The 13,329-nt window shown below is 35.6% G+C and overlaps 1 protein-coding gene across 1 annotated transcript in view; it reads right to left on the bottom strand.

The window, feature by feature from the left end:
* The window catches only part of CLYBL (citramalyl-CoA lyase), a 187,403-nt gene that overhangs the window by 15,402 nt on the left and 158,672 nt on the right, over positions 1-13,329 (bottom strand). Inside the window, 1 exon segment of the mRNA XM_020964048.2 lies at positions 12,094-12,218. Within this exon segment, the coding sequence (XP_020819707.1) occupies positions 12,094-12,218 (125 nt within the window).

Below are 13,329 nucleotides of genomic sequence, written 5' to 3'. Positions count from 1 at the left end.
AGTGGGGAAGGGGGTATCAATTTAAAGTGCACAAGTAAAAAAGCAATTTACCTTTAAAAATGTGTTTGAATGTATGTACGTGTGTGTGTGCATATGTATGTGTGTAAGACATATAGAGAAACAGAGGGATAGATACAAAGAGAGAGGCAGAGATAGAAAAACACATTCCATGCATCTACTTTTAAAATTAAAAACAGTAAAGATGACCAAATATGGAAAAAGTCAGAAAGTTCAAGGGGTTGTAGGAGGTCACTAATACACTGTTAGTGGAGCTTTTATTAATCCAATAAATGTGGAAGATGATTTAGAATTATGTGGGGGGAAAAGTGGTTAAAATGTCCAACTACTATAACTTAGAGATTCCACTGCTAGGCATATACCCCAAAGAGGTCAAAGACAGAAAGGCCCATGTATGTATCAGGATATTCATAGCCACACTTTTTGCAAAGAATTGGAAAAAATAGGAAGCAAATCGGTTGTGAAATGGCTAAATAAATACATGAATAAAGTTGAATAGTATTATATTATAAGACATTTCAGGTATGAGAAATTCATGAAATGATGAAGAGTGAAATCAACAGAACAAGGAAAATGATATATCCACATATATGACATTTACATAATATATATACACATATATACAAAGGCTACAACAACATAAATAGAAGAATAAAATTGAATGCTGTGTAATTATAATGACTGAGCTTGCCTGGGGAGAAGGGATAGGAAAATCCAATTCTTTTTTTTGTTGGAGAGGTGGGGAACTATGGATGCAGAATGTTGTATATGCCATCACATATGATTGGTGTATTAGTTTTGCTGAACTATTTTTAAACTTTCTTATAAAAGAAAGCTTGCTGGATAGGAGAGGAGGGAGAGAGATAGTTAGAATGAAAGAGGGAGGTGTTTTCTGAACTTAGCATTCCATGTCCTGCCTCAGTGTCTTTACATTGGCAGTGTCCCTCTGTGCCTGAAAGGTACCCCTCCTCCTTTCCTTACCCCTTTTAGTATTCCCAGTTTCCTTCGAGGTTCAAAGTTCAGCTTTTGTGCCATGTCTTATAGGAAGCTTTTCTTGATCCCTCTAGTTGTTAATGTTTTCTCCCTCTACCTCAAATTATCATGTTCATTCAGTAAACATTTATTAAGCACCTACTATGTACCAGGCACATAGTAGCGATGAGGATACAAAAAGAGGCAAAAGACAGTCCCTGCCCTCAAAGAACTTACAATATAATGGAGGAGACAACATGCAAACAGATATATACAAAGCAAACTATGTACAGGATAAATAGGAAATAATTAACAGTGGAAAGGCACTGGAATTGAGAGAGGTTGGGCAAGGCTCCTTGTAGAAGGCAGGATTTTAGTTGAGACTTAAGGGAAGCCAGGGAGGTCAGTAGTCAAAATGGAGGAAGGAGAATGTTACATGCATGCAGAACGGCCAGCTAAGTGATGGAGTGTCTGTTCATGGAACAGTCAGAAAAGTCCAGTGTCACTGCATCAAAGAGTACTTGTTGGGAAATAAGGTGTGAGAAGACTGGAAAGGCAGAAAGGGGCTAGACTATGAAGGGCTTTGAAATTCAAATGGAGCATTTTTATATTTTTTCCTGGAGGTAATAGGAAGCCACTGGAGTTTATTGAATGTTGTGATGTGGTGTGGGGTGGGGTGTGTGTGTGTGCCTGCGCGGGCGCGCGGGGGGGTGTATGTGTGACATGACTGACCTGTGTTTTAGGAAAATTACTTTAGTGGTTGAGGGAGAATGGATTGGAGTGAGGGGAGACCCACCAGTAGGCTATTACAACAATCAAGGCATGAGATGATTGAGGGCCTGTACTAGAGTGGTGGCAGAATCAGAGAGAGAAAGGGATGTATTAGAGAGCTATTGCAAAGTGAAATCGGCAGGCCTGGGCAAAATTTAGATATGGGAGGGGGAGCAGTGAGAGATAGTGAGAAATCCAGAAGGATGACCGCAAGCCTGTGAGACTGGGAGGATGGTATTGCCCACTGTACTAATAGGGAAGGTAGGAGGGGGAGAGTTTAGGGGGAAAGATAATGAGTTCTATTTTGGACATAATGAGTTTAAGACATTCAGTTTGAAATGTCTGAAAAGTAGCTGGAGATGCAAGATTGGAGGTCAGGAGAGAGATTGGGGCAGCGAAGGTAGATTTAAGAATCATCAGCATATTTATCTGTTTAATGTGGTATCCCTCCAATAGAATATTAATTCTTTGGATCAAGGGTCAGGATGAATGAAAATCCCAAGAGACAGGGTTTCTGGGTAATTAATAATCTATTAATTAGGCTAGACGGCAATCAATAAATTGATGGTCAGTGGTTTCTCTTGGTAACCAAGGTTGCCAAGGGAGACTCTGAAATGCCTTAAATACCTTCTGAAAGGGAATTCCCCTGACAAGTGAAAATCAACTTTAACTGGTAGACATTTAATGAGGAGGTGGGCTAATAGTCTTAAGCAAGAACGTGGTTTGATAGTGAGACTCAGTGGCCTCCAGCAATCTGGGCAGGGGAAGCCATTTCCATCCGGACCTCTCTTGCTGGTTTTCTCCTTCATGAGCTAGATCACCCTAAACTCTAAGAGTGGAGGTCAAGGACAGGGGTTCCTTCCCTCAGCACTGGACTAGATTCTGTTTATAGTCTAAATAGAAATTAGAACTCCTAGTTGGGTGGGGTCCTGCCCAAAACTGGTGGGCATGTTCCTTGAGGGCTAAGAGTAATCTCACTAATCAGCCATATTCTTCGAAGACTGACCTCAACAGGAATTAGGCCTTTAGAGAAAATAGAAGGAAAAAAATGGATCACAATGAATAATTAGTTATTAATATAATAGTATAATATTAATTTCTTTCAGGGCAATCATTCATTTTGTTTTTGTATCTCCAGTGCCTAGCACAGTGTCTTACCCATACTAGACATTTAATAAATGCTTGAGTTGAGTTGGATAAATAATTAGAGAGACAGAGAAGAAGACAAAAAAGATATTCTCAGATAAAAACAGAAAAGGAAAAACAAACAGGAGAAAGCAAAGAAAGGGAGAGAGAGGCACAGTGACAAAAGTGTAAAAATGAACTCATCTGAAGAAAAAGGAAAAATACAGAAAGAAAGAGAAAGAAAGAAAAGAGGTCAATCTTGATGGAATAATATTGTCATCTCTGGCTTTCTAGGGAGGCCGTATCAAACTCAAATAGAGATGGCGGAGGTTGCTAAATAAGGATTGCTGCGTCATATTGATGACACATACTGACTTAGAAAACCACATGTTAGTGTTATCTGTGTTTTATTGTATTTTAATTTATTTTGTTATTACTTCTTAATTACATTTTGATCTGGTTTGAACCACACTTGGACATGGGCCATGTGTTTGATACCTCTCTTCTAGGGTGCTGTGGCTATGGACTTTTAGGCCACAAAGTCTTTTTGCAGGTATGGGCATAATCCAAAATACTTCCTCTCCTTTCTTGTCTTCGTAGGGTAGATTAAATGAATAATGATAACTGTATTTGTCTAGCACTTTAAGGTTTCCAGAGTAAGTTTAATCACAACAGTCTGTTGAAGTATCTCCTTTTAAAATTATATGTATAGTCACATTTCTATCCATAGATATATACATTACTATTTTGATATATTAATATAAAGGAAGAAGTTACATGATGTTACACGTTAATGTGTGTGGATATAGATGTAGATCTCAATGAGGTGTTTACTTTTAAAGTTATGTACAGAGGTAGGTACAGATGGAGATATGTTACTATCTATAGTTATCCTTTCCACAACGTGACTTTACCCATTACAGTTTTGATATATCACAGGTTGGCATAAGAAATTAAAAGGGAATTTTTTTGGAGTTTTTAGGAAGCCACAGATGACATGTGAAGGCCAGCAGATGACACAGAACAACTTTAGAAACTCAGAAATGTATAAAATATATGTATGGTACTGTATAATATCAACATATTTTATCTTTTTTTTAATATGAGGCAATTGGGGTTAAGTGACTTGCCCAAAGTCACACAGCTAGTGAGTGTTATGTGGCTGAGGCTGGATTTGAATTCAGGTCCTCCTGACTCGAGGGCTGGTGCTCTATCTACTGTGCCACCTTTTTTTTAAAAAAAATCTTTTAATACCAAAATAATTCAAACTTCTTCTCTGGTATGAAGGGAGGGCCAAAAAATTTTATGTGGATTTTCCATATTACAGTGCTGTGACCCTAACCCTGATGACGTGGAAGGGATAGCCGTATATAGATACAGATGAATGGATATAGATGTAAAGAATAATACCTCATTTGTCTTTAAGGTTTCCAAACAAATTTTATCACAAAAGCCTTGTGAGGTACCTTCTTTTAAAATTATATATCAGTATTAATTCCTGACATTTATATACAGATAGTTGTAGAGATATAGGTCCAAATATAGATGTTACTGTATCTAGTACTAATAGCAATAATAATAACAATAATACTAGTTACCAATTTATAGCACTTTAAGGTTTTGCAATGCATTTTAAAAATATTGTCATATTTTATCCTCCTAACAACCCTGGGAGGTCGGTGCTATTATTATCCCCATTTTACAGATGAGAGAATTGAGGAAAACAGAGGCTAAGTGACTTACATAGCTAGTAAATATCTGAGGTTGGATTTGAACTCAAATCTTCCTGACTTCAGACCCAGTATTCTATACATTGTACCATCTGGCTGCCTAAATAGTAAATAGATATATTGCTTTATATTTGTAGCTCTATCTCTAGATATTATCTATGTCTATAATTTTTTTTAAAAAGCTACCATATAATACTGTTGTGATCAAAGTGCCTTGAAAACCTTGAAGTGATGTACAAATGTGAAATATTATTCATTTCAGCTATATCTGTACTTATTTACTGCTACCTCTATATCTATATCTATATAGATAGAAACAAATCTTTATAGTTATCCACCTAATTAAAAAGTAGGTAACTTTTGGGCATCTGTACCCATGTAATAATAGTACCTAGTATTTATATAATGCTTTAAAGTTTGCAAGGGGCATTACATATCATTGATCCTCACAACAACCCAGTGAAGAATTACTATTATTATTATTTTTATTATACTACTAATAATTATTATTTTATTATTCCCCATTTTACAGATGAGGCAGAGAGAGGTTATTGCCCAAAATCAACCAGCCTAGTAAGCATCTGAGACAGCATTCAAACTCAGGTCTTCCTGAATCCAAGGCTAGTACTCTGTATCCACTTTGCCACTGAGCTGCTGAATTATAGCTATATCTCTCCCTATCTCTTTCTGTATCTGCCTTATCAGGTTCCTAATGACACTTTCCCCCTTTCTACCAATAACCTGGAAAAACCATTTAGTTTGGAACATTTTAGTTTCACAAAGGTATAAATATGAACTTTGGAGCTTGTGAAACCCATACACTGAATTGGAGAGTTGGAGACTACATGATATATTCACCTAACAAGTGCTAATAATGAAATTCAAACATGAAAATCCAAAGAACCAACTGTATAGGTATAGGAATGTCACAAATTGAAGTCGTGTTTTTGTCCTCAGAAACAAAGCCTGTTACTAGTCAACTCCATCTGCTAGAGGAGCCAGAAGAAAGCTGAAAGACCTGCCTCCTCCTGAAGGCTCTAAGCCTTGCAAAAAGTAGTATCACCTTTTGTACTTTCAGAAAAGGAAACATTTTCTAATGGAGAAAGTGTTGTTATCCCCATTTTAAAAATGAGGGAATATGGAGGTAAAATGACTTGTTTATGGTTCCAGAGATAGTATCAGAATTGTATTTCAAATCCAGATTTAATAACTGTGATCAGTTTTCTTTCCAATATTCTAATGTTCCTTAAGCAGAGGGTCAAATAATGGGTAAGTGGAGAGAGAACTAGTTTAAGAGAGTTGGAGGGAGGGAGGTGTGTGTGTGTGTGTGTGTGTGTGTGTGTGTATAAATGAAAACTGCAGAGGTATGTGTTCCCTTTCCTTTGTCCTTATAGGAACCTTATGTCGTTGTTGTTGTTTAGTTATTTTCAGTTATATCTGACTCTTTTGTGACCCCTTTTGGGGTTTTCTTGGCAAAAACACTAGAGTGGTTTGCCATTTCCTTCTCCAGTTCATTTTACAGATGAGGAAACTGAGGCAAAGAGGGTTAAGTGACTTGCCCAGGGTCGCAAAAATAGTTAAGTGAGGTCAAATTTGAATTCAGGTCTTGCTAACTCTAGGCCTGACGCTCTATCCACTGTGCCCCCTAGCTGTCAGGTACCTCTTAGATGATAGATAATATCAAAGAAAAAATATCCTGGCATTCCCAACCCTATTTAACCCTTGTTTATAAGTTTTGTAGGTTTGTGGTTGCATGTTTTGCAGGTTTCAGGTATATTTTGAACTTTTACCTGGGAGTGAGTGGATCCATTTTGGTCAACTCAGAGTCTACTAAAATGATTATTACAAAAATGGTTAAGAATCCCTGTAAGAGATGATCTCCCAGGTGTCTTAAAACTCTAACATTCTAAGAGTTCTTCAAAATAGGAGGAAAAAACCTAAAAAGGTATTCCTCATCCTCTAGTATTGATCCTACCACATGTCAACAGAAATCAGGATGAAGTTGAATACAAATAGCACTAGTACTTCAAGATTTTATTTTTTACAAAAATTTATAATTGGCCATTGAAAAATCAGTTTAGAAGTAAACATCATCACTATTATAGCTGGGAAATTCAAATTGTGTCATATAATTCTAAAAAAAATGGAAAGGATGGAGAGGAATGAAGTTAGCAAAAACATTGCAAAAGTAGATTTATTTCCCTCCATCTTTCACTTTTGCTAAGAAATGCCAGTTTCTGATTTCATTATCCAGACTTCTAACCAAAGGTGGCTGAGTCTTGGGAGATGGGGAAAGAAGGGTACTCTGTAGTAGTGCTATGGTCTCTAAGTGGAAACAGTTCTTTTCAGTTGACAAAAAAGATACCAATCTTTAGTTCATCTCTTTGATCTGAGTTGAAGAGAGGTAGTGGGATTGCTGACTTGGGAATGCACGGAAACAATATTTTTTGGCTGGATAGACATTCTGAGTTCTCTCAGTGAGCCCGTTACAAGGCCATCTGGATAACACATTATTCCTTCGGTTAAGCTATGCTTTTGAAAATGCAAAGAAAAGGTGTGTGATATTAAATTAGATACCTATGTAAATCATTTGCTTTCAATATTTGGAGCAGGGTGAGATTTTATTTTTTGTATTTTCTGTATGACAAGTGCTATTTCACGAGAGGAAATGCCCCTAGCTTGAACCATCGCCCTTTGTTAAGATTTGTTTACAATTATATGCCTGTAAAGATTTTTGCTTACTTATATAAGCTCTATTATTTTGCAGTAGCTTACTGATCTCAATTCACTCCTCTGAATGAAATTAGAGCTTTTTAATGATGAAGAAGTCTGTGTGAGGAGATGTTAAGTTAGGTTAAGTAATGCCTTGATTTGTTAGTGTTTATCTGTGTTGAAAGAACTTGAACTATCCTATGATTAACACCTTCTCTTCCTCTCTTCTCACCCCTCAAAATATTATAAGCAGTAATTGCAAAATATACAAATAGAGCAAAGAAAGCCTTCAAATACAGTTGTACCAAGCAATAGAAGTAATGAATAAAATAAAACGTGAAGGACAATCAAAGGTGAGAAATGCTAAAAGCAGACTCATATAATAGAACAATAGAGATACTAAAACAGTAGAGAAGGATATTCTAGAAGAATCCCCAAATTACTGTACCTTAGTGACTTGGATATGGGTACCTTACCAAACCATTCTGTCACTGGCAATAATCATAATTGTGTTATATGTTGCTTTGTATATGTATACACACACACACACACACACACACACACACACATATATATATATATCACATATTATATAATACATACTCTTCTATTCTATTATTTCTATACTTTGATATTTTCCCTTTCAGTCTCTGTGTTCCGAAAGTGATCATATAGTTTTGTGCTATGATGTCCTCTCTAAATAAAAGGAGGGAATGATCATTTTAAAGTGATAATCTTTCCACTTAGTTGTTATATTTGTCTTAGAAATGATGAAAAATAGGAGGAGAAATAATCTGGTTTGTACCAGATTTCTGAGATATATTATATCTACATATATATGTAAGTACATACATATGTGCATATATGTATAAAATCCTGTAAGACATACATATATCTTACAGGAGTTTATAAAAGGGATAAGATATATACATATCTTATAGGATTTTATACATACATTTTATTTTACATTTTCATACCTTTTAAAACCTATTAATCTTTGGCTTTTTTTCATTTTGAGTATTTTTTATATCCATTAAAATGTTTAATGGCTAAAAGAACTTTTAGAAAAATCCCACTTATTCAGTAAGCAGAATTTAGGTTAAAATGCAGAATTTTCTAATATAATTAGAATTTCATTATTTTAGATAAAGTCTACAGTGACATATTTACTTTTGATAAGAATCATCACATGAAATATGTTCTCCCTCTTTTCCCCCAGACCATTGTAAAAAAAGTGCGATGAAGTTCAGTAATAGCTAGTAAGGAGCCAAGATAGAATCAAATTACTGGGAAATATTTTTTGTGAATTTAATATAAACCACATGTGATGAACAAAAGGCATTAGCAGGGGAGAGATTTTCATTTTATGGGTTAATTGATTTTCCAAAAAATTAGGAATGGAAAAAAAAGCCAAATGGTGCCTATACCTTAAACTGATGAACCCCCATCTCTGACTCTTCGAAAGAAGCAAGCAAGCAAGAATGGCTTAGTAAGGACAGATAGCACACAACTGATAACAAATGGAATACGAATAATTTTACTTATGAAAGTTAAAATATCAGCATCACTGTGATAGATAGAATATTGAATTTTTTACCTTCCCTAACAGATATCAAGAAACAAAGGTGAACTTTAAAATTCTCTAATGGCAACTGATGTCCTTAATTCTTACTAGTGCTGAGGATTTTATTCTGTAAATAGCCTGAAGAAGCCTAAGTTCAGAACTTTTCCAAACAAAGACTACCATAACTACTTGCCAAATTGTTATAAATTATATGAGCTGAATATTATTTTTTTAATTCAAAATGTTGCTCACTAGGGATTGAGCTGAGGATATCAAACTTTATTTGCTTAGAACTTCAATTAAAAAGTAGAACAAAACAAAAAGCCTATCAAAAACCTTGTGATCATGCCAGCTGAAATAAAATAATTAATCTGCCCTGATCTAATAATTCAAATTCCCAGGATTTTATTATCTTTTGGTGGCCGGGAGAGGACAGAAGAGAAGAGAACTTCTGGTTTTGATTAATAACACCAAAAAGAAAGCACAAAAGACATGCCATCATCAACAGAATGATTTTCATAGATAATTCTGATCTTTGAGCAGAATATAATTTGAAATGGGAGCAGAAAGAAGAAAAGAGGAAATCAAGTTATTTTGCTTTATCAGGATGATTCCATTTCAAAGCATTACCAGTAAAAAGAGGTTTATTGACAGAGGGAAAAAAAGGGTTTTTTTTGATGTTGGATTTTTTGGGGGTGGGTGGGTGGGGAGGACTTCACTAGGACACAACTCCCCAGTTTTCCTTTCTTTGAGAGTTACCTGTGTTCTAGACTAACTCAGTAAAACAGATTTCCTATTCTTTCTTAACAATTCACTTTTGAAATGAAACAGATTAGCTGTTGGCTAGAAGCAATATTTTCTATAGTACAACCTATTTATACCAAGTCTTTGTAAACTGAACCCACATTATTTAAACCCTAAGATCCCCTCAAGATGGAGAGTCACCTACCTGCAGACCCAATTTTTGTGACCAACCAATGTATAGGCAAAATGAAAACAAAATATGCTAACTGGATAAAATAGCCATGTGCCCCAACTGGAAGCCCCATTACTTGAGTCATTCAAACCTGAACTGGACAAAGAACCAGAAAATGTGTTGTAAGAAATAAACCTACACTTTCAGGGCAGGGTAAAGATGACCTAATTGTTTCTCCTCTCCACCCTACTCTAATTTCTATGATTTTTTCCTAAGAAAATAGATCCTGCCACACTGTTATAAAAACTTATGCCCCAACAAGATAGAGCCTCTGATTAAAAACATTTTATAATCTCTCACATTCAAGCACTGCCACCCTCAAAAGGCTTGAACAGGTTGGGACAATTTTCCCCAGGAACAGCACTTTCCCAACACAAAGGAAAAGTGTTGTTTTCATCATTCGAGTTGCTTAAATGCCAGTTCAATAGTATGTTTCTAGTTTGGATTCTATTTCCTAAAACTGAAATTTAGGTTCACCTCTCCCACTACCCAGTCTTTCCTTCACATGCCTGGTGGCCTCATTCCTTGGCATCCAGCACCACACAAACACAGGCTGTTGATGGGTTTACTGCAAGCCCAGATTGGGGATCTGCAGGTTTTGTCATTTTTAAGGTCAACCGCTTACCCCAGCTTATTATTTCGGTAGAAAGTATTTATCCCTATGAGTACTCCTGCACTGGCATGAGGTACACACCAGTGATACCAAAATCCATTTTGCAAGTGTGCATGTGTGCACAGGCAGGCAGATATGAGTGAGAGAAGAGAAAATGATAAAATTATTTTGCATGCATGAGTTTTCCAGGATGTATTCAAGTCTACACTGGATTTCTCATGGGAACTGAATGAGGGCTGGAGGAGCTGAGTGAGATGCAGAAATAAAACAAATTAACTACCAAAATAAAAATAGTTCTCCAGGAAGCATAAGCAGGTAACCAGAGATAGATGTCCCTCCATCTCAAAATAAATTGCTACCACCTATCACAGAACCAGGAGGTGGGAGGCAGACTGAAGCTAGTTTTTCCAATTTTTAGCATAGTTCAACTTCTGGGATTTAAAAAAGTGTGTGTGTGTGTGTGTGTGTGTGTTGTGTGTGTGTGTGTGTGTGTATGAATCGCTAAATCCCAGGGGTGGCATTGGAGGAGAGAAAGAGAGTAAGGCCAGAAAATGAAGGATTTCATGCTGTCACCCATTTCCCTAAGTCTCTCAGATTTTAAAGCCTTATGTTCTGGTAGTATAAAATGCAAAAAGAGATACTTGTCAAATTTATCCTACAGTTTCACCACAGAAGAAAAAGGGTTACAGAGTATTTTCTGCTTGTTTAAAAATTAGTCCCTTAATAAATTTTCAGCGGTCTTTCTCTTGCTAAGCAACCTTCTATTGCCACTACCACAACTTCATCCCTTCATACCAGGGTCAGCTTGAGCTATTAACTAGTAGAAACAGATTTACAGATGCAACTTTTTTCTTTCCTCTAAAAAAGAGGCAAACTGGATTACAGCAAATAACCTTTAAGATAATTAACTGACAATGCTGCAACTGGCATAAAATCTTCCTTCCGGCGACACCTAATTTAAGTATTACTGGCACAAAGTGGAGACAGATTGTGCATCACCACTGCAATATTTACATAGCAGAAACCCACAGAGCAGGAAACGTGAGACTCAATGATGCACTAAATTAGGAACAACCATATTCCAGTGTTAATTTGCTTTCTACTCAATCCAAATCTCAGGTCCAGAAATTGGTACAAATGCACATAAAACCGCCCACTTTTAAATGACTAATTCTGAAGAGATGTTTTTCCACATTAAAAAAAGAGTTGGAATTTATTTATTCTCCCACAAGAAACATTTAGCCAAACGGTGTTCATTTCATTACAATTTGCTCGTGCTTCAATTTCAAATTATTCTCATACCCATGCTTCACTCATATCTGTACATTAAAACTAAGAGCCTTTTTATATTTCCCCAGTGCTGGCAATCTATCTTATGCAATGTGGAAAAATGGATTCAGTGGACTTTAAAATTCTGCTTAGGAAAGTGGGGAAAGTGAATAAAAAATGTCAACCACATGAAATCTTTTCACTTATGATACTGTCCTGGAAAATCATTAATTGATATAGGGCAGTTTAAAAAAACCACTTACACTTAAATACCATCTTCAATACTTTAAAAGTACCCTTTTGAATATTATAATATATATAAGGCATTTAACAAGACCATTACCTTTCCTAATTGTTGATGTTCTTTAAAAGCCGAAATCAGTTCTTTGGCCCACTTAATCTTTTCACTCGTTGGAGAAAACTGCTCCTGGACCACTGCAATTTGGTTTGGGTGGATCACCTGCTTACCTACAAGAAGATTAATAACACTGGAAACATGAAACAACAAACAGATGTTCAAACAAAATGTTTCAACCACTCGAGGATCCTGAATGCCTTATAGACTGTAGGTTAAATAACTAATTATTTTAGTACTTGGAAAAAAAAAAAAAGACCAGCAAGTAGGCAGGCTTTCTCTAGATCTCAGAATAAGAACAAACAAAACAATGGGAGTAATTGCATTTGTTTCCATATAGAAGTACAATTCTACTCAATCAGCACAGATAATTTCCTATTTCTAGTTACAGGTGTATAGCCAGGGCAAATGCTTAGAGTCACAGTTTTGACTGGAATTGAAATCTGTCTACCCCTTTAAATGGTGATATTTTTGAAAATTTCTTTGAGTTAAAATAGAAATGAAATCCAATTAAATGATGAGTATTACATTTTATGAGTAACTCTTTCTATACGTTGCAGAATTCTCCCAAGTTACATATGTTTAAGAAGCTGCATTTTGACTTCCATAAAGCCCAAAGAAATAAAATGACCAGCACAATTACCTTAGATACTGTCAACAATCAAATCTATAATTTACTTTGATTTACTGTACATTTTTGCAATAAGAAAAAAGTGTTGAAAAGACTGTGCAGTTTTGGAAAAAAGACTTAGAATTACTAAAGACTATTCTGACCACAGGAACCAACAAGACACCCAGATTCCCCTTTTTGACTGGAGAAATTAGGGGATTTGATTTGTTTCTCAGCTAGCTAGCCATATGCCATTCTTCAAAAGGAACTTTTTTCTCTATGATGAAAACATTGAGATCATATCATATTTACTATATTTGTTGATGGATAGAAATAAAAACCTGACTAAAGATCAAAACTGTCAAAGGAAATAATGGAAATGATAGAGGCATTTTTTTAAGCAGTTCAACAAATGACCAAGGAAACAAAGATTCCAATCAGAGCATATTAATAAAATGTAACATAATTTAGTGGGACAGTAATGATGCTATTATATTTCATTACATGACAAAATGATTTCATGTTTATGGATTGAAAATGAATATATGATTAATAATAACTCACACTGGTGAGTATATTTTGGTACATTTCTTTCATTTGTATTTTTAGCCACT

The sequence above is a fragment of the Phascolarctos cinereus genome, unplaced genomic scaffold (genome assembly GCF_003287225.1).
Source record: "Phascolarctos cinereus isolate Bilbo 61053 unplaced genomic scaffold, phaCin_HiC Scaffold_7;HRSCAF=346, whole genome shotgun sequence".
Classification (NCBI taxonomy): Eukaryota; Metazoa; Chordata; class Mammalia; order Diprotodontia; family Phascolarctidae; genus Phascolarctos; species Phascolarctos cinereus.
The sequence above is the reverse complement of the archived record's forward strand: the minus strand, read 5'-3'. Positions and strand labels throughout refer to the sequence as shown.